The sequence below is a fragment of the Netta rufina genome, assembly GCF_964035555.1.
Source record: "Netta rufina genome assembly, chromosome: 8".
Lineage (NCBI taxonomy): Eukaryota > Metazoa > Chordata > Aves > Anseriformes > Anatidae > Netta > Netta rufina.
This window is the reverse complement of record NC_140131.1, coordinates 21551719-21577202: the sequence shown is the minus strand read 5'-3', so window position 1 is coordinate 21577202 and position 25484 is coordinate 21551719. Positions and strand designations below refer to the sequence as shown.

Here is a 25484-nt window from a genome sequence, read left to right as displayed (position 1 = left end):
GAAAACAGGATGAGCAGTGTGAGAACAGTAAAACAAAGATCACAAGTTCTCAAAACATAAGAAAGGAGAAATTAAAGGGTTGAAAAAAAGAAAATTTGTACATGTATCTTGAGGTCTCATTTGTACATCTGATCTTGAGGTCTCTTCCAACCTAGAAATTCTGTGATTCTGTGATATATGGTATAGCGGAGCGTTGAGTAGCTTGTGAACCTGTAGTACTCAGCCTATGAGGAAACAGGGGAGGTGATCAGGGGTCGGGTAATAGGGAATAAAAGGTTAGGATTTGTTTACTAAAATGTGCTCCTAATTGACAGGATGCCCGCCATTGCAATCGCGAATAAAACAGCTTCACATAAGATCCTATCTAAGGAAAATATTTGAGATTTTTCTCATATTCTGGAATTAGTCCCCCAGGGCCATGACTCACAGGGTCCTGGGCACCCACCAGGGCCATGGGCACCCCTAGGAAACCTCAGCGGGACAGGGGCACCCTGTTAGGATGTGGTCCATCCTGCTGGGGCTGGGGGGCACCTCACAGCTTTTCCCATTCCCCTGCAGGCGTGTTCTCCCCAAACCCACAGACAGAGCATCCCAGTGGGCACGAAACCAGGGAGAAAGTCACACAAGGGCAAGACTCAGCCTGAGTGCTTTGTGCTGAGGAAGCACACTGCTGCTTGTGCTGACTACCACCCTGAGCAGAGCGACCACCAGCCCTCGCTCCAACCACCCAGAGCCCCCAGCCCCTCGCCCCCCTCGGGCTTCCCCGGCGTGGGGGCGGCGCTGGGCGGCCGGGGCCGGGCCGGAAGGGGCGGGCGGGCGGCGGTGGCGGCGGGGCTGGGGGCGGTGCGGGCGCTGCGCTTCCTGCCGCTCGGCACCCACGGCGGCGGCCCGGGACCGCGCCCGGCGTGAGTTGAGGAGGGAGCCGGGCTTTGGGGGGCACGGAGCCGGCGGGGCAGCCCCGTTTGGGGTGTGTGGGGAGGGCTCGGGGCGGGTCTCAGCGGTTTGGGGGTGTCCGCAGGGTGCCCGCGGGGTGCGGGGGGGAGGCAGCGGGGGAGCCGCAGTCTGGTGGTTTTGCCTAAAGTTTGCCCGCTTCGCCCCGTTTTTTGGGTGGGGGGAAGCCGGTGCGTGTCAGCAGGGACACAGCATCCTTCCAAGAAGGCGTGCTTGCTGCTTTAAATAACGCTTGAAGTAAATTTACTCCTCGCTCTGTCCTTAAAACTGGAATTGAGGTGGTGGGCGCCCTTCTAAAGCAGGGATAATCTACGCTAAAATCAGAAATTAGTGGCTCGGGATGGACGGGCTGTGCACTTTGCAGCTGTTAAACCATTCGGAAAATGGGCAGGTAGAGGGGACGTGGCCAGCACCAGGCAGCATCAGTAATCCTTGCAGGTGTAGTCCCGGTATTAGCATCGCTTTTACCTCTGGGCACGCAGTTATCTTCAGTTTCCAGGCCCTGGTTTTATCTTGCATTGAATTCTGGCCCAGCAGTGCCGTGATTTTTGGAGGGTGCCAGGCTGCCTTAGGTCTCTGCTGAATCTCAGGGAGAGAGCTGCTTCTGCTCGAGGGGTGAGAGGGAGCCCACCCGGTTCCTCGAGACACTGTCCTTTGGTGGAGGAGTTAGAAGGATTTGGGGAGGCAGACGGTTTGCTGGCTTTGATCTGTGTGTGCCGTTTGCCTAAAGAATCATTATGCAGCTGCGGTGAAATTACCTTTAATGATGATTATGTTTTCTTCTGCTTTATTCTCTGCAATCTAGACGTCGTTAATCTGGGCTGTGAATTTATAGCTGGGTAAGAGCTTGAAGGCATGTGAGGATGTGCGTGTGGTCAGTTCTGCTGGCCCAGAGTCAGACCGAAGAGGAAAGAAGACTCTTGCTTCACCTTTTTTATTTCTTGTCTTGGATCAGGTCTTGAAGTGTAGAGTGAAGGTTTCTCTTCACGGTGCATGGACGGAAAGCCAATGCGCAGGTAAGATGAAAACCAATTGTCCTTCTCTTACCCCAGTACAGTATAATGTGAGCTGGTTTCAGAAGTGCCTACACCATAAAACTATTTTTTTTAAAGACCTGGATAGGAGAATTAGAATATAAAGCATTTATCTTTAGTCCTTGCTTCTATGTATTTAGCTTTCAATATGTTCCTAGAAAAAGGGTATGGAAACAAGCTATAATTCTCCATTCTCCTCTCCCCCCCTCACTTACTGTCATTTAAAATCCAGTATTTAATTACTTTTGTGTTATGATTGTGTGAAATAAACTGCCTGGGAATAAAAATGATTTCTAAGGGGTATTATTTTCCCCTTAACTGAAGGAGTTTAGCTCCTTTGATGGGGTAAGGTCTTGGGTGAAAAGGAGATTTCCTCTTCTAATTATGGATGCCAGCTGCCTCAGTTCTAATGAGCTGAAGATGCAGCTGAAGTTTAAGTCTGGCGTATGCCTTGCTGTGGTTATGTCAGAAACATTATCTGTTATGTAGAAGGAAAAAAAATGTTCCAGTAAATTAGCATGACGGCAGGTTGGCAAACGGGATTGCTGGTTCTAGCTGTTGTTCCCTATCAAATGTGCAATGGCAAGTCTTAACAGCAGATGTATTTCTGCATGCAAGCTGTGTGGAAGCAAAGCATCCTGAAGTTTTACACCTCCAAATGAAGTAAGGGGAACTAATGCAAATTGCCCAGGCTGTCTGTACTGTAGGATGTTAAAAGTAGGGAAACTTTACTATGGCTAATTCTGTAAATGTTAGTGTGAGAGAAGACAAGGAATGTTAACCATACATGAATATATAGAGTGTTTCTAGCTGCAGCATTTGCAGAAAATATTATTCTGACTTCTATGTTGTAGAAGGAGGTAAGAAATAAATAATCATTTAAACCCTTGAGGAGTGACACTGTTGTTTAATTAAATAAACTCCTCAAGCGCAACAAAAAAGACTGTGCTGCTGCTTCAGTTAAGCTAATGAGTAAACCTTGGGACATGATATGGGCATCACTGAGGCTATGTATTGTTTGGTATTTTTGCCGAGATAAGAAATGTGGTTTTTAGACAGTGAGGATGTATATATGGCTCCATTGTGAGTTCTTTTTTACTCTGGGACAAATTAAGTAGCAGACCAGCTCCCTTCCATCTTCGTCTTCTGCAGCTGAGACTGTTTAAATCTTAACTAACGTAAAACCATATCTCTTCAGATTTTCATGTTGTACTCCATTTATCAAAATGCTCTTGCAAAATAGCATGGAATTTGTGAATAGCTAGGTTTGTGTTCTTGTTCTCTCTCCTTTATTTTCGGGCTCCTAATGGGAAAATCGAGGTTGTAAACTTGTCTGCTGATTTCTCCTTGTGGTGTTGAGGTGGAGAACAAAAGTGCTGAAGTTCAGAGGTATTCTGGGGGTTATGGCCTTAGGTTTGCTGTCCTAGAAGTTCTGTCTGCCACTCAGGCCGGCGTAGTTCTGGTGTTGGGTAACAGCACTGGGCTGAAGAAGGAGAGGTTTTCTTTTCTGGTGCAGACCTTTCACTACCTTTTGTTTTCCCTCCCTCTGTGGCAAGCCAGTGCAGAGCAGGGATGATGTGTTTGACAGACTTACCCGGGCATTATTTTTGGGCTAACCCTTCAGTGGATCACTGTGCCTGCATGCGTTGTATTGCTGCAGTCTAGCCTGACAAGTGTGGCTCTACAGCGGGCTGTGGACTTCAGTTCCTGAATATCCTTGTGTTGGAAGGGCCTCTGTGTGGATTGTTAAAATTTCTGTTTGTTGTTCTACTGCTTATTTTAGCAGAAAAGGATGAAAGCTTCCTGACTGGGTTTCAGGCTCCCAGATCTTCCTATGAAGTGCAGCTAAGCAGCTGGGGGAGCACTTGCTTTCATCCTTGTACTCAGGGCTCTGCAGCCATTTCAAACCACGAGCGAGAGTCGTGGCAGATCCTGCAAGAGGAGGGGAGCCAGGCTTGTGTGTTAACAAGCATGGTGACTTGGTATCAAATGTGTACAGTGTCCAGGGGATGGGAAGCACAATTTGAAGAGAAAATGAGTTGCAGCCGCTCCTGTCAGGATTGTAGCAGAGCGAATGCACTGATGTTCGAGCAGGATTTATCTTGCATCAGAAGTGAAGTGGTAGCTGGGGCAGGCTGCGCTTTCTCACTGTCAGGGAGCGGCAAGAGAAGTTGTTCTGCTGAAGGCAACAGCAAGGCAGAGGGGACCTCACCAAGAAGGGCAAAGTCCCACAGCACCTGGGCAAAGAAGGCAGAGCAGATCTGGTGACCACGAGTCCTGCAATCATCAGGCAAGTCTGTAGTGATGGGGAAGGGCTGGAGTAAAGCAGAAAGCCAGCCCAGGAGGTCAGTGCCAGTGGGGTATGTGGCCAGGCGCTGATGTGCCTGTAACATAGCTCAGGCAAGGCACAAGGGCTGGAGCAGCTCCCAGGCCAAGCGGGAGACCTCCTGGCTCTTTCTCCAAGCGCTTTTCCAGCAGCCTGCTTGCTCCCAGGTGACAACGACATTGTGTTGGAGCTGGCTTCAGTGCAGGCGGCCAAACCCTGCCAAGGAGGCGAGGTTGCAGAGCCTGGTGTTGTGCTTGGGGAAATTAACTCGTTGCTTTTCCAAGACAAACTGCAAAAAATTTAGGAGGGTTTTTGGAAGTCTCAAGGAACAACCTCATCTTTCTGCACATCAGCGTCCTCATTTTTGGTGAAACTGAGTGATTTCTGGGCTTGGACAATGAAAAGCCAACTAAGCAACATAAATAGGGATGTGTATGGCGGATCACTGCTGCCCTCATTTTGAGTCATAAACCTGGCAGCAGTATTATTTTATATGTGCTTGTTTGCATAACAGCCTTGTTGATGTGTACCTAAACCTTGCTGTCTAGGTAAGAAAAGAAGTCAGCAGTATTTTTTACTAATAATTAGATTTCTGATTAATTCAGAGGTTTGTTTGCCACAATTAGGCATTTCCATTTACTTGGTAGGCAGTGTTGTAGTAGACCGAAGGTCTTTGTCCTGGCAGTTCTGTAATAAGTCTAGGAAACCTTTTCTTTGTGTATGCATAGAATTCAAAGCTAGGCTTTGACAGAAATTGCTACTGCTTGGTTCATTATCTTCGTTTGTTGATAAAATCCATTGCTACTGAAGTCCATGAGAGCAATGTATGATTTCAGTTGACTTTTTCAGCCTGTTACTTGTTCTATTTCATGGGTCTCTGTTTCATGTCAGCCTATTGTTTTTTTCAGAATTACATTAAAGCTTTCTTGTAATCTCATGCTAACGCGGACGTAATCTTAAACCAAAAAAATGCAGGCCATTCTGACTTTAAAGTTAAGGAGCTCTGTGACAGTATTGGAAAGTATTTTTCTTTGATATTTTTGGAACTTTTGAAGAAGCTGCTGTGTGCAGTAAGGATGGGTGTCTCATAGATGCCTGTGTTAATGATTGAAGTTTTGGGAACTGGCATAGATGAATAAAATGGAGGTAGAGCAGCCTATTTATCTGCCAGTGTGGCAGACTGTCTGCGTTCCCATTTGTACTTTTCGGCAGTGCGCTACAAAAACTGATCCTTTGTCAGCCCTTTCTTAATCCCATTGTGTTTGCTGATTTCCCCAGCCCTGCATTTTGATGGAAGCTAATCCCAGAATATCTGCATAGCTGAGCAGGAATCTTTTATCCTCGCATACACATTTCCTCTTCGGCCCTCAACTCTTCTTAATCACCCCAAGTATTCAGGAGCAGCTCTTAGCTTTGCATGTGGTGGGGGGGGCAGCAGCTAGCCTAGCATGTGAGAATCAAGTGCTGCCTTATGCCTTTCACACCTCTAAGCTACTGAGTCATCGTTTCATTCTCTATGCATATATATGCATAATGCACACATAATGCAGTGAAATTATTATCCTTGTGGAGATGCATGCCGTTGGACGGTGTCCTTTTAATTCACACTTCTGTGCCTGCGCATAGCAGCAACCCACAGTGTTTAACATCCAGCATCTGGCTTGATCCAGGATGGAAATTGCCGAGCCCATTGATCACTAGCTTCTGCATTGCCCACAGATAAGTTAGGGATGAATCAGAAGTGCTAATTTGCTTATTGTTCTTTTTCCATCCATTCAGTTTTCTTTAATCATTAACCAGCACTTTCCTTCCCGAAGGAAGGAGGCTGGATACAATGGGCGCACTCGGATAAACAATGCAGAAATTCCTGCAGTTCTTACTAAGCAGTTTCCTTTTCAGTTAGCTGACTGAGATGTGTTCAGCAGTCAGATTTGGAGAGAAAAGCCTCTTCTGGCCTGGCACAGCAGGGCTAGGCCCAAATCTGCCTGGCTAAGCACTTGGCATAATCTGCTCCATTGAGGAGTTTTGGGTGGTGGTGTTGGCAGGGCACACTGCGATCCTTATGGGGTCGTAGCCTTAATCCAGTCTCTTTTGGAGTTCGAATCAGTGCCGACCCAAAAAGCTCTCTGAGACATGGTTTAGGGGTGTTTTTAGGGGGTCGCCTTTGTTTGAGGAAAGCCTGGTATGTTTTGGGGCATGGCGAAGGGGTCCTGCTCTCATAAAGGAGCTCCTGTCACCTTCCTAGGCTGTGTCTTGTTGTCTGTAGCTGTGTGAAATGGGTGTCAGCTTCAGGGGTGCTTGTTCTATGGTGAGATGCTTTGACGGACAGCCTGGTTATGACCAACTGCCCAAAATTATTACAGCGTCTCAATCAGGCCTTTTTATTTTCTTTTTTCTTTTTTCCTTCCCCCAGGGGTTTGACACAGCTTTAAATCCCCAAAGCACAACAAAATCCATTTTGCTTGCTTAGCAAGAGATAGACTCAGTACAGGAGGATTTTGTCCCCACCTTTCTCCATCCCTTGGCTGAGGGATTAAATTACTTATCCTCTGGCCTTCGCTGCTGAGGACTACAAAAGAAAGCCCATTAGGTAAATTAATCTTTAGCCAAGGTTTCTTGATTTTTTTTTATAGGAGTACCGTTGAATTTAGTTCTATTTTGTTACTGCAAGGAGTGTTTAGCTGCACTGTCTGTGAGGAACTTTGAAAATGGTTGTCACCCCACAAGGTGAACTTGGGTTGTGGGGGACAGGAGTGGGTGGAGGAGAGTGAGAGGCAGGGTAACAGCAGAAGGATTTGTCAGAGGTGTCAAGAAAGGAGAGCAGTGATGGATAGAAGAAAGATAAGAGTAGGGATTAAAAACAAAATAAGAAATAAATTAAAAAGAAAGCCAAGGCATTTAAGGTGCAGAGGCTGAGCAGAAGCAAGCAGCAAAACCCAGAGGGGAGACCCAGCTGGATCTGTGTAAGTAAGATATGAGGAAGAGGTAATGGTCTGAAACATCTGAACGCGATGATCAAGGAGAGGGTGTGGGGGGAATGGGAAAACAGTCTAAGATGCAAGTGAATAATTTGAACTGCTGCAAAGAGACTGGTTTCCCTGTGGTTAAAAAACGCATTTGACATAATAATGAGAGGAAAGGATGTGAGTTATTTAATCCTTTCCTTCAAGCATGCTGCAAAATACATCGAGCAATGGCAGAGCGATCTCGTTTTAACTCTTAGTATGAACAAAGTGAGGTAGTGTAGCTCCCAAATACAGTGCACCAGAAGAGCTGGGAATGGATAAGATGTGTGTTGGCTCTTTCAGCGTACCTCCAGCAGCCTGTGCACTCACTGGTTACTCAGAGCTACCATCACTCTGATGCTTTGCTTTGTATATTTTACTTCCTCCAAATGATGTTTTCTTTTGAAGTGGAATTTCCGATGTTTTCTTTATTTCCATAGCAGTCGATAGGTGCTGCTGCATCCTTTTTAGCAATTGCATTTATGGTATGGGGCAGAAATAATGCTCTGAGCATGCAAAATGACGTTTCAGGTGAGTGTGTGGCACACTCAGTGTGCACTGATCGGCAAACTCGGGTTGCTGAAAGCAGAGTTGGGTTTAATTCCTTTCTTGTTTATGGCTGAACTCAGTGCTAATGTGATAGCGAAGCCTGGGATGTTGGCAGACAGCTTGCAAAGTGAGGTATGAGATGTGTCAGCTTGGTTCATCCCTACAGACGTGCAGGAGGGCTCGGGGCAATCCTGCATTCCTGTTCTCTCCAGTTAGCATCCAGGAGCTGTGTGGGGTGTCACCATTACAGACGGGGCACCAAGCATCATCTCAGCACTGCTGCACAGAGGGATGTTGCACTTCAACCACGGCGGAGCTGACATCCACTTGGGGATGCGAGGGATGGAGGGGAGAGAGCTGAAGCTATGTAAAGAAGAATAGCAAGTAGCTAGAACATTATGCACGGAGCTAGCAGGACAGTATTTCTTACCTACTCTGTGCCAGAAACTTAGCTTGCACCTTCCCAAATGATTTCTCATCTCTAAAATTACCACCTAGACTTTTTTCTTTCTTTTTTTTTTATAGGCTAATAGTTGAATACTCTGTTTTTGACTTTTTCTGGTTGGTTTGATAATCCCAGTCGCCTTCTGCAGCTCCTAGTCTGCCATTCTTGGGAAGGATCAACCTTTGTTGAAACGTGTCAGGGATGGTGGATTGTGTCAGAAGCTCCCATAATTCAAAAATAACAGAAGAGGTAATGATTAAATGGATAGTTTGTGAACCTGAAAGATCCTTGTCGTAGGCTTCAGGCCATTTTAAGCTACCCAAGTCTGTGTGACAGTTGAGCATGTTCAGGTATCAGTGATGAGTGACCCTATAAAAAAAGGTAGGTGGAAGAGCAGAGAAGTTTGGTTAAATTATGTGACTGGAATTCTTTGCAGTGCAAATCCATCTCCAGCACTGACAAAACTCAAGTGAGAATGGGGCAGTCAGATAATCTTCGTTGCTTTGAGTCACTGTCTCTGAAATGGGGGTAATATTTCTCTACCACAAAAGGCTCTTTGGAGGTTCAGTTAATAAATATGTATGTGTAGTTGGATGTTACAGCAGCGTGTCATAAAAAGCATATAAAATAGATATAAATATAAGCCTGAAGGTGGACATTTGTTTATTTCTAGGTACACTTTGGCTTGAGACCGCTTCTTTTTGTGTGTATTTACTTTCACGTTCTCACGCGGAGCTACAGGCAGTGCTGTTTTTGCACCTGTAATTGGTGTGAGCATTAAAGCTGTGGCTGGCAGTGATCGATGAGCTGCTGATGGTCCTGTCTCGTGCTGCAGGTGTACCAGTACTCGACCAGGAGAGACCGGAATGGACGTGACCAGCCGCTGCACACTCGGAGATCCCAACAAACTGCCGGAAGGGGTGCCACAGCCTGCACGCATGCCCTACATCTCCGACAAGCACCCTCGACAAACTTTGGAGGTCATCAATCTTCTCCGGAAGCACCGGGAGCTGTGCGATGTGGTGCTGGTAGTCGGTGCGAAGAAGATCTATGCCCACAGGGTGATCCTGTCAGCCTGCAGCCCTTACTTCCGAGCCATGTTCACGGGGGAGCTGGCAGAGAGTCGGCAGACAGAAGTCGTGATCAGAGACATCGACGAAAGGGCCATGGAACTGCTCATTGACTTTGCCTACACCTCTCAGATCACTGTGGAAGAGGGGAATGTCCAGACCTTGTTGCCAGCTGCTTGCCTTCTCCAGCTGGCCGAGATCCAGGAGGCCTGCTGCGAGTTCCTTAAGAGACAGTTGGACCCTTCCAATTGCCTGGGCATCCGAGCTTTTGCTGATACTCACTCGTGCCGTGAACTGCTGAGGATTGCTGACAAGTTCACCCAGCACAACTTCCAGGAGGTAAGGAGCCCCTGTGCTGGAACCGTGGCTTAAAACGTGAGACCTTTGGGCAACTCTTATTTTATGCTTCTTTCCAAATTTTGCCATTTGGTCCTCTAATAATGATGGATGATAGCTGTTAGCTGGGGAAAAGAGACAGAAGAGGTACCTGCAGGACTACGTTGTGCTGTTATTGTGTGTGTGATCTGTGGCATTTCATCCCCTGGAGTTCTGTGGTGAATGTGATGTGGAAGGCAGGGCCACAGGCATCGCTGGTGTTTGGTGTTGCATCCGAGGTGGCTGCACAACTGTGTGGCATTGCACTTCCCTTTCAGAAGTATTTGTGATTGGAGGGGCCTTAAAATAAGGACAATACATCAGAAAAAAAAAAAAAAAAAGTATTAAGTATAGGGATTGGATGTGGGTGTGTGTGGGGAGCATACAGCTGCCTCAGAGGAGTCTTCAACTCTCGCTGCAGCGGAAACAGGATTTTTTGCATCTATTATTCAGCAGAATTTGTTTTAAAGTAATTTAACTAGGTTATTTTTTGGCTGACCTTTATAAATCAGATTAGTTTTGCTTCGTTAATTCTTCACATAAGATTTTTTTTAGGAAAAAAAGTTGCTATCTCCCAGCTTAGGGAAGGATCAGCATAATGAAGGATTCCCTGAGCAGTACTAGGAAAAGAGTGGGTCTTTACTTAACTATTACACCCAGATGCAGAAAAGAGCGTGATGCCTGTAAGTGGTGTCTTGCCAGAGCCCTAATTGGAGGCGCAAGAATTTATGTAAATTTTGGAAGTGGGTCCTCTCAGTATGAAGGTTTTTCCCCTGGTAGAAAGATTCATCTCTTGACTTCTCCAGAAACGGTGTTCTTCTGCCCCTTGGAGCAGATAGTTTTCTCCACAACAGGCTCTTCTGTTCACCTGCTTCACAGGTAGATCCTTTCCAAAGGCAGGAGGAACTCTGGAACTGGGTACTGATGCTAATTTAGTTTCCCCAGAGAAGTGGCACTGTGTGATTGATTGCAGCTTGCAGACTTTTTCTTTTCCCCCCCTGGAGGGAACAGATTGGAATTGTATTAATTTCAGTCAGATAATACTTAAGAAAATTATGAGCAGAAGCAAACACAATTGAACTTGACTGTTGGGCACACTGGAGACAATGCTTGCTATCTAACTGTAGACACATGACAGCAGCTTACTCTAAAAGTTGCAATTAAATCTGGCTTTCCTAACCATAAAGACTGGAAAACAGAATTTGCTGTTTAACATGAGGCTGTTTTTTCTGGAACTTGGTGATTTCCCAAAAAGCCCTATGTTTTATCTGACCATTTTATATACTCTCTGCTTGCTCTGCATTTCTATTCTTCTGCATTTTTTTTTCGGGAGCAGGATGGTAACCAGATGGTTGTTTATTTTCAGTACTTGGTGGTTTTAATGGTTTGAGCAGTGCTCTTCTTATTATTACATGAGTAGGGCATGCTTACAAGCCTCTAAATAACTTCTTAACAGCATAACAATTTTGTATTTGAATGTTTTAGCATTAATACTTGCAGCTGGCTGTTAAGAGCTGCACACTACGGGGTTCTTTTCTTTTGCAGTTTCTCAAAGATAGCTTCCTGTGTTTGTTTTCCCTGTGAAAGCACACACAGGCAAGTTTTGCACTCGAGAAAACACTCTCCTCCTCCAAGATGATGTGAATTACGATTGACTCAACTAAATCATGGCCTCTGGAAAACAACAGCTTAGATTAGCTCACTGTTTGGCCTGGGCAGGCTTTGGTGTCCCTTTCAGTACTCCAAGAGTTTTGCTGTTCTTCATCCCTAATGCTCCCCTCCTTGCTTTCAGTTGTTTCTCTGCAGCCCGTGTTTAATGGTGGTCCTTGCTGGGCTCTGTTTTGGCCTGCTTATTTTCCATCTGGAGAGTGGATTGGTGGCCCCTGATGTAAGCCAGTGACTTGGCTACTTAAGCATCCTCCACTGTGGAGGTAGAGAACGTTAGAAAATGTCGTCCTCTGCGGAGGCTGTGTGGTCATCATTCTTCCAAGCTGGCAAAAAGAAACACGAGATGGGAATTTCCTGAATGGCAATGTAAAATATTAAGCACTAGGCATCCGGCCAGCCCATGCAGTTACTTTGAGTGCAGTCTGAATTGCTTTATGTCCTCTGCTGTGCTAACCTCTAGATCTATTAATTTTTATGTGTATTACTGCATTACATCATTAACTTCTTGGTGAAATGTTTTTCCAAGTTTTCTATTTCCCTCAGTTTAATATGTTGCCTAAAACCCCTAGTGAATCTTGTGCATGTAATGTGAAATGGTTCTATTAACAGCTCCGCTGTGTGAGAACAGCCTTCATATTTTTTTGTTTGGTCTCTGACATCTGCGTGAAGGGAGAAAATCCACGTAAGGCTGAACAACTCGTACTTTGTATCAATAGCCAAAAATTGCACTCTGTATTATCTACTCTGACACTTATTCTAAGTGCAGCAGACAACACGAGTACTGTACACTTCCCTGATTTTGTTCACGTTTTGTAAGCAAGTCACTCAAACAGACCACTAATACTAGTCAGATAATTATTAGTGTCCTGATAATTAAGCCAAAATAAGCCTAAGCATTTTGAATAATTATTTTTACTATGTAAACTAGCAAGTTGCATGGCAGTAATAGGCTGGTTTGCAGAAGTGGTTTTACTGTACGTTGAGTTCTGTAGGGCTATCGATGCAGCTGGGTTTTCAGAGGGTGGAAGGGGTAGCCTGGATGACCGACCCTAACTTGTAAGTGTTATTTCCAGAGCTTCCATTTCCAGAGTCTGAGGCAGTACTTAAACTGTCAGGGTAAAATTAGGAGATGGGGAGACTGGAAAAATGCTGATACAGACCTTTGTGAGCCACCCTGTTGGCAGGCTGAGGCTGAAGAAGTGCGTGGGCCCACCTTGTGACTCTCGCTGCCCCTGAAAGCCCACAGGATCCCAGAACAAAGTCTGGTGACTGATCTGATTGTTTTCTGTGTTCCTTTTTAGCAGTATTTGTTGTTGCCAGTAACTGGGCGATTTCTGCACATTTATTCAGTGCTTTTAAGCCATTTCTTTAGGTAATTAAAAGAACTGTACATGTAATTGCTGTTGAGATAATGGTATCATTATGAGCATGGATTTTTCTTTCATTTATGCTGCAAATCATAGCATAAGTCGTGCAATTCTAATGTGGTTGCAAATTAGAAAGACAAGCCAATATTTATCTTCTCTTACTGAATCTCTCGGATTACAGGCTACAGACTGGAAATGCTCGTGGGGAAGTCGAGCTAATGGTTATCAATCAAACCTTTTCTGCAATTCTTCCCTTAGCTTCTTGCAGCTTTGCCATCTACCTGGTACCTGTGCGGAAGACGCAGTGGTGTGCTAGCTCTGCAGCCTCCCGAGGTATTCTGCAGCCTGGTGCACGTGTGCTCTGGGCTGTGCTGTGCGAGCCGTCCCCCAGCAGCAGCCAAGGCCTCCTGAGAAATCGGTCGCTGTCTTGGGTACCGAAGGAATTAACGCGTTTGCAGATTGTCAGTGGCTTGAATTTCACAAGGGATGAGTCCTTAGGAGGCTCTGATTCCCTCTTAAGTGCCTTTGGACTCACACGTGCTCTCTCTATATTTAAAACCAACGAAAGAGACGGGATCAAATGAATCAGTCTCCCTGTCCAGAAATATTTTCTGTTCTGCCGTAAATTGGCATTCAGGAAGATTTTCCGTATTCTTTACAGTGCCTCTGGTAACTTATTTCTGAGACTTGCTTCTGTGTTCTGCTTTGGATTCCTTGTGAATAGATCCTCTCTATTCTGATGCTGCTTTTCAGTCAAGTATTTGTCACCTGCATAACCTTATTTTTACATGTGGTGAAAGAGAAGGCTGATTTTAAAGAAGGGCTTTACTTTTCTTAAATTTTGGAACCTGATCAGTATGTTCTGGGGTTTAACCCTTTAAAAGTGTCATACTAAAAAACTGTGATACTTTTTCACTTGCATCTGTGTTGCTAGGGTCTGCGTTTCGTACCATACAGCAAGCCCTTCGTGTGCTGATGTCAAGGCAGCGATGGATATTTGGGATTTCATTGGATCAGTCCCTTGGTTTCTAATTCAAGCGGGCTGTCTGTCCTTTAGAGTTGCACTGAAGTGCTGGAGTGGTGAAAGGTTCTGGTGCTTTGGGCGCTGTCCTCATTTTTTTTTGCTGCTTTTTCCATTGAACCAGGTAATGGAGAGCGAGGAGTTCATGCTGCTTCCTGCCAATCAGCTCATAGACATTATATCCAGTGACGAGTTAAATGTTCGCAGCGAAGAGCAGGTGTTCAACGCGGTGATGGCCTGGGTGAAATACAGCATTCAAGAAAGAAGACCCCAGCTGCCACAGGTAATGCTGAACACAATAACATTTGAGACTGCTTTATCTAGGGGAAGAGTAATGAGGACTGATACGGCGGTGTAACAGCAGCGTGACAGTTCTGAACGCATGCAGTGGCACAGTAGTTCTCTCTGACTTCCACCTGTGTTAGAAGGCTTGCAGTTTCCTTTCATCTAGGCTGAAAGATGCAGTGGCTAGACCTTTTAATAGGGGCTTTATTGAATTGTTTCCAGGTAGGACTTGCCAAACTAGATCATTCCAGTGGTCTGTCCAGACAAACCTGCCTGGATTGCTTTGAGTGTTGTACAAAAAAAAAAAAAAGTGGGTAAGAAAAAGCTTGCCTTCATTTGAGGTGCGTCTTTAAGCTCTGCTGTTTGATTTATGCCACAGCCCTCACGATCTTATATTGGAGCTTGTCAGAATGGTTTTGTTGAAATGCAGCGCTTCATCTAGGCCAAGCCATTTCACAAAGAAGCACCCATTCTGACAAAGCTGTCAACTGGAAAGCCTCTGAAGTCCCAGGCTTTCTGATCAAAAGAAGCGAGAGTCTGTCTACCTCAGTGTTTTTACTTTGGAAATGCTGATACTAAATGCAACTTTATTAGGTGGAAAGCTTTTGAAAATTATTTAAAAGCAAACAAAAACTCTGCTGTCCTCAAGCTAGCTCTTCTTAATGGTGTTAAACTGTGTGCCTTTTTAGGCCCCTCTGTCTGTACCTGTTTGTGCTTCTGAATTCTAAGCTGTTATGAAAGGGATGTTACGTGTTATCTGCAATATCACTCACGTTTAAGAGAGCTAAATGGTTGATAAAATGTTTAACTAGTGTTTCAGGCAGGTATATTGACATCTGTATTTTTGTGAAGGTTTTCAATTGTGAGCTTATTTTCATCTGTTAATAAATCAGATTTTCATCAGTTAATAAAGGGATTGTCCCTTTTCAAAAACTGCCTGCCTGCCTTCTGCCTATCCAAACTGATATTTGGAAAAGGCGAAGGTATTGTAAGCTGTGCTATGTTAAACTCAAATGCTAGAGTTTGGATTGTAAATGACCGTGGATGTTTGCTAGAGAAATTATTAACTCTATCAAAAACTGGTTAGCCAATCTTTTTTTTTTTTTTTTTTTTTTTCAGTTTTACTTCTCTTTGTATGTGTGTGGGAATATGTGACTTATCTACAATGACGTTCCGGTTTGTGTTGTAGGTCCTACAGCATGTCCGTCTGCCACTGCTGAGTCCCAAGTTTCTTGTGGGTACCGTGGGCTCTGATCCTCTTATTAAGAGCGATGAGGAATGCCGGTAAATCTCCTTGCTAATTTACAGAATAGGATTGTGTTGTCTTTGCGTGCCTTATTTACATCTGTTCTCTGAAACTGTTTATTTGTCACTAGTAGATGGGTAATATCTCAGTTTCCTCTTTTGCAACTGGGAGGAGAAGAAATGCAAGACAGCATTTCCTATTTGCATAATAGTTGGTAGTGTGCCATACAGGATTTTTTTTTTCTTTTAAAGTTTTCAGTGAAATAGCAGATTTTGGGTACACAGGTTGACTTTTGGTAAGATACTCTTCAGTGTATTGTTTTCCATTTCACATTTTTAATTCTGTAGTCGTGGCTCTTCATTGCAGCTTACCACTTCCATGGTATTTATTCATAATCTCTTCATGACTTAAAGTAGTTTCTGTATGCAAAACACCTTGACTTTGATAACTCCATAGGACTCAAGGATTAGAGTCCGCTGTTTTGTGCAATGCTAGTGCAAAGAAACTGTTGTTTCCTTCTCTTGTGGTATAAGTCTCACCTTTCTGGTTTTGCTGAGTTCTGCATTATCTATGAAGCACGCAATTTTTCTTTCTGTGCTTAATGTGGAAAAGCTAAATGGATAGGCTAAACTGTTCCTGAATTAAGCATTCATACTGGGGGAATTCCACGCTTTTAGAGGGAAGGAGGACTTTTTTTCTTTTTTGTTTTATTCAAGGGTTTGGAATATTAGGATTAGACCAGGTGACAAGTCATGAATGGATGGACATTGTGAGCTGGCCAGAGCTCATGGAGAAAATATTCATCAGAAGGGTACTATCTCCATCTATTGGTCGTGTGTGTATTATGTATTCGTGTGCTTTTCGAGTCCTGTTTTGTTTCCAGGCAAAACCACTGATTTGTTAAGACTTAGCCTGAAGCAGACTGGGTTTTTCTTTTCTGTACAGTAAGCCTGACAAATCTCATCATTCTTTTAGTCAGTCTTTATAGCTTGTAGTATCTAATATTAAACTCCAGCCAAATATTGATACTGATCTACTTCTGTCACTGTGTAAATGACTTGTAAGCAGTTGATGAGTATTTAGGTGACAGTACGTGTTTTAACTAGAGCTATTCATGCACTTACGTGATTTGTGAATACCTAAATTGTACAACTGTTGCTAGCTGCTCTTGCCATCAGTTTTGGTTTGTGCTTTTTCCTTAGACCTGTATCACGTCAGCTCTGGGAATTAATATTTTCCTGTGTTGCACAGGGATTTAGTGGATGAAGCCAAAAACTATCTCCTGCTGCCGCAGGAGCGGCCACTGATGCAAGGACCACGAACCAGACCACGCAAACCCATCCGCTGTGGAGAAGTACTCTTTGCAGGTGTGTACAGCTCCTGCTGGCTTAAGTCAGTAGATTCAAGTCTGTGTTTTTTATTTTTTTTCTGGTGATAGCGTTCCTGTAAGCCTAATCTTTTCCACATCTTTCTGAAGTGACCTGTGTGTTAATATTTGGAGGTTTGAGTTTAATTTTCTTGCTCACGTTACCTTTTTGGTGGTATTAATGCCACAGTACTCCCAAGCTTATGTAAATCACCTTGAAAATGACATTGTCTTCCAGTTATAATGAGGAATGAGGAACTCTGAGAGATGTCAGCCTTAAACTAGTAGCCACAAAGTCCAGAGGGATCATTTGTATGAGGCACATGTACGATATGTGAGCTTGGTGCATTGCTGTGACACCGTTTCTTGTGTTTGGTTCCTACAGTGGGGGGCTGGTGCAGCGGGGATGCGATTTCCAGTGTGGAGAGGTATGACCCTCAGACCAACGAGTGGCGGATGGTGGCCTCCATGAGCAAAAGACGCTGTGGCGTTGGAGTCAGTGTTCTGGATGACCTCCTCTATGCGGTGGGAGGCCACGATGGTTCCTCTTATCTTAATAGTGTGGAAAGGTAGGTCTTCATAAGGCCTGTATGCAAAATGCTAGCTCTGAATACTTAAACCTGGGTGCAGACTTTTAAAAATGGTTTGGTTTTGTGAGCTGTGTTCTCTTCCTGCTGAAAACCTGAAGTTTTTTTTTACCTACGTGGACACCCCTTCAATATTGTGTTGGTTTACTGCTGAACTAGGTCTTCATGTGTAGCACCTTCTCATGTTATCCCCAACTGAATGAGAGAAGACGTAGCCTTTGGTATAAGGAAGGAATAGGCAGGAGGTGGGTCTGGCTGTAGTTGGGAGCAGTGATGATCCTGGTTAACCTTCTTTGCATTTGCTGGTTTGTTTTTAGCATTGTTGAGGAAGGTGAGGCTATGGTATGCATAGCTTCAATGCTAAGGGAAAGCATCCTGGAATTTCATTGTGGGTTGGTAACTACAGAATAAAGGAACCTTGCAAACACAGGAGGAGGAAAATAGGTCAGTTTTAGACCTGTGGAAGACGAGTCAAACAAGCTGTGTCAAGCTTCCTGTTTCTGGGAGCAGCATATGGCAGTCTGCATGGCTAAGGGCCCCATGACTCAAGCACTCCTAGCGCTCTCACTGTCCTCCCTTTAACAAATCCAATGAGCTATACAAATATCTCATTCCTATGCTTCTTTATGCATCTCTTCGCATACTTCTGGGCTCCCAAATCATGACCCTAGCGTTATGTCTCCAATGTTCTGCACTATATTTTCTTGTCTCTGGGTTCCCAAGTCCACCTGGTTCCTTCATCTTTATCTAAAGTGCAGGTCTCACTCAGTGCTAGCTGAGTTCTTGTGTGATCTGCAGAGAACATCCAGCGGAGCAACTCTGCCTGCTGCTCTCTGCACAAGTGTAAGTTACCATGTGTCAGCCAGACCCTGGTAATCTGCTCTCTTATGAGTCTGAAGCTTTGATCTTCAGTTTGAATCATCCAAGCTGAAGTCTGAACATCCTTGGGATAACGTGTTGGATACATTACATCATTTTGGGATACTTACTCAACTTACAAATAGTTCTGGTGCAGTTCAAGCTCAAGATAGGCAAACTTTGCTGCCTCCGTACTTCCCAAGCATGGGGGAGTCTGAAGCATCCTAGACAAACAACTTGTCTTCTTTGGTGTTTTTCTAGATATGATCCCAAGACCAATCAGTGGAGCAGTGACGTGGCCCCCACCAGCACCTGCAGGACCAGTGTTGGAGTAGCAGTTCTTGGGGGCTACCTCTATGCCGTGGGTGGCCAGGATGGTGTCTCTTGTCTCAACATTGTGGAAAGGTACTTAATTTTAAAAGTGGGGCACATGGAAAAGTGGGTCTCTTAGCAGGTGCAGATCAGTTTCAGAGAAGGTAAATGTTCAAATCTCACGGGGATTTTTCTTTGGAGAAAATAAGATGAGTCTTTCTGCCCCTTGTGAAGACGTTGATGCTTTGCTGAGCTCTGGTGTTTATTTTCCTGCCAGGTATGATCCCAAAGAAAACAAATGGACTCGAGTGGCTTCCATGAGCACCAGGCGCCTGGGAGTTGCAGTGGCTGTCCTAGGGGGCTTCCTCTATGCAGTAGGAGGCTCTGATGGAACTTCTCCTCTCAATACTGGTATGCCTTTTGCTGTCCCTCACTGCAGTCAGAGCTTGTCATGGTCCTGTTTGTTGTCCTTAAGTCTCCAGGTAGTAGTTGAATATTGTGATGGTTGTTTGCTGAGTGTTTTCTCCTTCAGGTGTGGTTTTGCTCTATTGTTATTCACTCTATGAGCTTGTGAACCCCTATTACCTGATTGTGTGTGGTGTCTTTTTGTTTCTTGATGCTGCATTTGGCAGTGTTTCCTGAATACAATACTTCGTTCATTTGCATAACAGCTGCAAGCACATCTTTTTTTTCCCCCTGCAATAGCCCTTGCCCAGCAGGGAAGGTACCAAAGGTCAAACTACTGCAAGATGCCAATGCAGATCATTTTCTAGCACTGCCAACTCATTCTTGAGCGAAGATGCTTTATATGATTGATTGTGTAGGATTGGAGAGAGGAGAGAGAATAGCAGCCTTTTTAGGGAAGGGAAACATTAGAGTGACAGAACAAACTGGTACATTATATTTTTGCTGTGTGGAAACTGTAGTGCCTTTACAGATAGAGCAATAGCACTGCTTGCCAACCCTGTTGTCCAAAAATGTCGTTTCCTCTGCAGTGGAACGATACAATCCCCAGGAGAACCGCTGGCATACGATTGCACCCATGGGGACTAGAAGGAAACACCTGGGCTGTGCGGTGTACCAAGACATGATATATGCTGTGGGAGGCAGAGACGATACGACAGAGCTCAGCAGTGCAGAGAGATACAACCCTCGAACAAACCAGTGGTCTCCTGTTGTGGCCATGACATCCCGCCGGAGTGGAGTGAGTTTGGCTTGGTTTGCTTGCTTATAATGTACGTCATGTGAGAGCGTGGGACAGAGCATCATCTTCTGAGATATTCCTCTTGCTTCCTCTGTACTTTCACCTCTATTCTTCTGTGAGGGAAATGTTTGCAAAGAGGCAAAGCAACTTAAGACTTGAGAGTGAAGTGGTAGTTGTGTCAAGGCATAGACAGCTGCTTAACATGCCTGAAGACGGGGACATTCAATATTAGAGAACACTATTAAAATTAGTACCTGGTCTCATCCTGCAATGTGCTTTGGATGAATTTAGAGATGAGCAAACCTACCTGCCCAGAAGAAAGAGCTGGAAAACTGGGCATTGTATTTAGATATGAACTTCTTGCTAAGCCTTTTCATTGCCTTTACATGTGTGGGAACAGGATTTTTGGGCTTTCACTTAAAATGTTGCTTCTCTTCACCAAATCATGTGGGTATAGGAAGTGACAGCGTGTTTTCATCAACTGCTAATCTTCCTGCTTTTAGTAGGCATCTGAACAAAAGATTAACACAGTGTTTTAAGTAGTTATCTTGCTTGGGCAGATGCAAATGTTATGAATATTTATCGCTGGATACTGGATTATATAGTAAAGCATGGATTAATTCTGTATGTTAGTATTTCAGTGTCTGGTGAGGCAAGTGTGAATCATAACTTGCTCAAGGACTGGTTTTGGGGACTGAATGTATATTTCCTTCCTCAAGCTTATAGTACACTGTTCAGCACTGTCCCTCTTAGTCACTCATTAAGTGTTATTTTGTTATGAATTTATTTCATATTTGCTTTGTGTAGAAATTGCTCAACAGATGCATTTGTATTTGCAGCCCTCCTGAGTTTGCTCTAAATTCCTCAGAGGCAAAACAATGAGTGTTTTACATAGTGTTCTTGTCGTCATCTCTGTACCACAATGTTTTCAATAGAGGTGACCTTCCTAAACCATAGAACAGTTTGAGATTTTGGTGATTTTGCACTTCTGTAGAAAGGTAGGCTGGAGACCAGGGTGCTTACAGATGGTCCAAATCATAGCCCAGAAGGAGAAGGCCAGGGCTTGTGTATGGTTCTGTTACAGTTTAAGCAAGCACTGTAGGCTGGTAGATACTCTGCGGTGTGTGTTCTCTTGTCAAGAAGTTCCATCTAGGACATGATGTGTTTTGGCTGGCAAAGGCTTAGGGCCTGATGTGTCTGTAACCATTCAGGCAGTTCCAATTCTTGTAGCTGGTAATACAGGGAACCTTCTCCTCTTTCTCTGAGACATTCTCTGTTTTCAGACGTATATTTACCTCTTAATGTCTTGTAATTTTAAACCCAGTATTTGGATTGTGTAGCATCCTGTATCAGCCTAGAATGCATCTAGCTAGAACATACTATTTTGTTTGTCCTCTTTTCCCCCAAAATTCTCAACTGTAGATTGCCTTTCTCCAAATACAATTACTAAACCCTTTTATTAATACTTTTTTTAACCATTCATTTCAGGGCATGCATTGAGGAACATGTCTTTTCAGTACATCCCAGCTAAACAGTGACTATCTGTGATGGTTGTTTTGCAGGTTGGCCTTGCAGTGGTGAACGGACAGCTAATGGCAGTGGGGGGGTTTGATGGCACAACGTACTTGAAGACCATCGAGGTGTTTGATCCGGATGCAAACACATGGAGGTAACTAAGTTTGTGAAACAATCAAATAGCAATCTCCAGCCGTGGCTGCTGCCACCCAGCTGGAACTGTCCTAGGCAAATTAGAAAAATGACATACACCATCATGAGGAAATTGGTGCAGTAACCAGCATGAGTTTCGTACTGTAGTTTGTTGGTTTGCATGAAACTGTAAGAAAGAGGGTTGTATTGGGGAAAAAAGTGAAGGCACAGGAACTTCTTTCAGCTGTTGCTACCACGTTATTCCAGAAATGCAGTCTAAGGCTGAGAAATCCCTATATACAAGGGGCACTTGCTGCTCACACTAACCTTGTTGCAGGCTTGCATCTCTGTCACTGGTGCCTGACTGTGAAATCCTTCCCTGACAATATGACTTCTCCATTTAAATATGGATGGAAGTTGAACAGTTTTAATATCCTGATGTCATTTACCTACTGCAATCCCCATGTCCATGACTACAGGAGTAACGGGCAGTTGAGAAACATTTTCTTGCAAATTTCTGCTTGAACTCCAGCCATTAACTCCATTTTAGGTGAAGTGGGAGTGAGTTCTGCCTAATTTTTTTTCCCACCCTGGTATTGCAAAGGGTAACTAACACTTAATGAATAAAGTCTCATTGCATCTTTTTTCAGGTTGGAAAGCCATGTGTAGGTAGGTAGGTTATTGAGACCCAGACAAAAGCTATTTATCAGTCTTTCTAGGTAAAATGTCATACTAAAACCTAATTTGTTTTTAAATGCTGCTTTTGAATGTACAACAATGAAGCATGCCGAAAGAGATCTGCCCCTTCTGTTTATTTTGGGCTCAGTCTCTTCTACTTCCAAAAACACGCTTGCCCTTAGCAGAACAAGCTCACAGTCATGGTGTTGTAGAATTCAGCCTACTCATTTTTGGCTATCAAGCTGAGGCTCTGAGTTCCAAATCTGTCTGGAGGAGCTGAAATGAAATACTTTGAGCATATGATGTTCTTCCCCTTTAAATCTGGAAGGCAGCAATTAGAATTTCATCTGATTTACAAGATGAGAGAAAATCATGAAATTGCTGGTTTGTATTTCCCATTTCTTTTCTATTCATAACTATGCTCGAAAGCAATTACCTGTATGTTTATTCCTAAATCTAATTAGTATAAAATTTCAATCTCCTATCTGTATTCTCGTTCCTTTAGTAATCAGGAAGGATTGGAGGGAGAGGAATAGAAATTAATGTCCTTATTCTTTCTGGTATAATAATACAAGTAAATTATCATGAGAAGCAGTAGAGACCCTTCCTGTTGTTTGCTGAGCTATGGTCAATGCTTTATGAACTGCTGAGGAAAGAACAGCTGAATAGAAAGTAATACGTACTTCATATTCCTTAGCTGCATTGTTTCAGCTACTTCCAGTGACTGTAACCATGACATATATTGCATTAAGAGTTACTGTCTGGCCTGGCTTCCACAGAAGCTTAGGAGGTTGTTCAAGGTAGTAGCTTGTGGGCTTTTCCCCCTGCTTAATTCGATGTAGCTAATCAACATCTGGTCGTCTTCCTTTTCTTTGCTGAACTTCTTGCTCTGAGAAGGTTTTTAGTGTATGTGTGTAGCTTGATGAGAAATTCTTCTGATACAATTTGTTAATCCCAAATGGTATCAGTAAGAGTTGTTTGAAGAGCTCCTCTTTCTGCCAGTAGACTTCAGTGGCACAGAAGTATGCAGCTGAAGTGAGTAGGATACTGGAGTCTATAGGGATCAGATTTCCATGTGAAATGCAGGCACCATTTCAGTAGCATATCTTGGAGAAGCAGATGGTGCTTGGGATGTGTTACATCTTGGTCAGATCAGATGAATTTAGGGTATTAGAAATGTAAGTTGAATTGTAAGTGACAACGTTATCCTTGATCCAGTGCTATCCAAAACGTTAGCCCAAGGTCAGCTACAGCCTGTAAATTGTTTTTTTTTTTTTTTTTTTTTAAATCTTGCACACAACGAGACAGGGAGAAAGCAAGCGACTACTTAAGTAACAGAAAACTATCGTGTCAAAACAAGAAGCAATTTTTGTTTTGATGGAGAAGGGCATAAGCAAATAGAAGTGTTTACCTTGGAAGTATATAAAAAGCCTGCTGCCCTGCAACTTGTCACGATCCGCTGTAACCAGAGGTTATCAATGGGGTAACTGTGGTTTCAAAGGCTGGTTCAGTCTTTCCCCTGGTAGCTCCATGAAGGAGGTGAAGCAGTGTGCTCACGGAAGCCTTGTCTTTGCAGGTTGTACGGTGGGATGAACTATCGCCGGCTGGGAGGAGGAGTAGGTGTTATCAAAATGACACACTGTGAATCTCATATATGGTAAGCATCGAGAGGGAAGGAGCCCCCGAGCTTCTCGTTTCTAGAAAAACTGAAGAGACTTGTTGACACTGGACCTCTTTGCAGCTCTAGTATGAACGGTCTAGACCCGGTGTAACTCTTTCTTATGGAACTATAAAAATGACTTCTGTCAGAGTGTGCCCAATGGGAGACCACGTTGTCAGACTCCAGGGAACCACTGGACAAAAGTAGAAGTGTCGCTTATGTCCGTATTTTTTCTAAATAGTCTACAATTTTGAATAAACCAAACTGTAAATGTCGCTATAGTGTAAGTAATACTGATGTAAAGACTACAAGCTATAATGGGAGTCTGGCAAGGAAGAGGGTTTCCTGCCTTCCCTCCTGCTGTGAGCAGTGGATGTGGCAGCTGTGTGGTGGGCGAAAGAGGAAAGTGATACGGAAAACATTGCTTTTGCCTTATTTACAGAGAGCTTCAAAAAAAAAAAAAGTACTTGACCTGCAAGGTGCCACCTTTGCACAGAAGCTTTCCTGTGCTCAGAGTATATTTATTTTTTCATTTAATTTGTATCACGTATTTTCTTTGTATCGCTCACAGCGATGATTCCAGCTTTTTATATACATATATATGTGTGCATATATATATATGTATTTTATATATATGTATATGTGCGTGTGCGATTTGAGTTTTGATGAGTTGATGGTTAGGGCAGGGCTATGTCCTGCAACCTATTGTGGTTCCAACCCTTGTGGTATGTGTTAGGGTCTCTTAGAGTACAGGAGAGGTATGAAGATGGGTGCCCTGTGTATCTTTTCAGTCTTGCTAGAGGCAAGAAGTAGAACTGGAACTCTCATCTATCGACTGAATCAGTGAAATGCCCCAAAAGAGAGTGAAAAGGATTTCAGACAATGCCTTTTTAGTGTACAGTGTATGGTACAGAAGTTCAGCCTTTGTCTCTCAACGCCCCTGTATATGAACCTAGAAACAACTTGTTGCTTACTTAGAAAAATCTTTCTCACGTTGCCTACTTAGATATCACTCTTTGTCTGAAGCTGGTATGCAGGTGTCATCTGTTAATTCTTACTAGCCTAGATCAACACTCCTCAGCTTCTTGCTAGAGTGGCAGACCCGCAGTCAGTGCCTGCTGTGAAAAATGCTTAGACTAGCATCACCTTAGCTGCCCTCCTGCCTCTTGTCTGTGTCTTCAGAATTCCTGTTGTAAAACACCAACCGTGACGAGATGGTAACCTCCCTTTTAGCGATTTTTATGTACTTTCTCTAGGCTGGTTTTGAGCAGGGAAAGGTCTGAGACTCATGAAAGAGTTTGGAGGGGAAGGACTCTTTGCTGGCACTGTAACTTGTCATGTTTTGGTGAGTGCAGAGGTACCCAGGGGTGGGGAGAGAGGAAAGAGGAACTCTAGACTCAAAGGTTCTGATACGTTTGTACTGTAATTTCTATACAGTATGAAAGAAAGACCTGTTGCACCTGACGTAACTTTGGACCTTACTAAATCTGATTTTAAAAGAATAAGAGGACAGGACTGTAAATTCTTGAGATGAAAAAGGCAGTGCTGGTATCTTAAGTTCTTTAACTTCATAGTTTGATTCATGTAACTCAGCATTTTAATGTGCTTGAATATAGTAAAAATTACACTACAGTAATAAATGGGTCATTAAAGGTTTTTAAAAAGCCCCCTTTCCCCTCGAGGTTGATATTGTGTTTACATATGAAAATCATTTGCACCTTTACAAGGAAAACAAGTATTCTGTAAACAAATGTTTACATTTATCATTTATGCTTTTTTCTAGCATGAGTAACTTGTATAAATAGTGCTATCTTAATAAATTTCTTCTAT

At 43.7% G+C, this 25484-nt stretch overlaps 1 protein-coding gene across 1 annotated transcript; it reads left to right on the top strand.

Moving 5' to 3' along the window:
• The first annotated feature begins 862 nt into the window (after positions 1-862).
• Positions 863-25484, top strand: KLHL20 (kelch like family member 20). Its single transcript, XM_084291257.1, has 12 exons — positions 863-905; positions 1907-1967; positions 9146-9719; positions 13936-14094; positions 15286-15380; positions 16594-16709; positions 17094-17277; positions 18415-18558; positions 18743-18876; positions 19461-19669; positions 21232-21338; positions 23571-25484. The coding sequence occupies exons 2-12, from the start codon at positions 1945-1947 to the stop codon at positions 23653-23655; spliced, it is 1830 nt and encodes a 609-aa protein (XP_084147383.1). The 5' UTR covers positions 863-905; positions 1907-1944; the 3' UTR covers positions 23656-25484.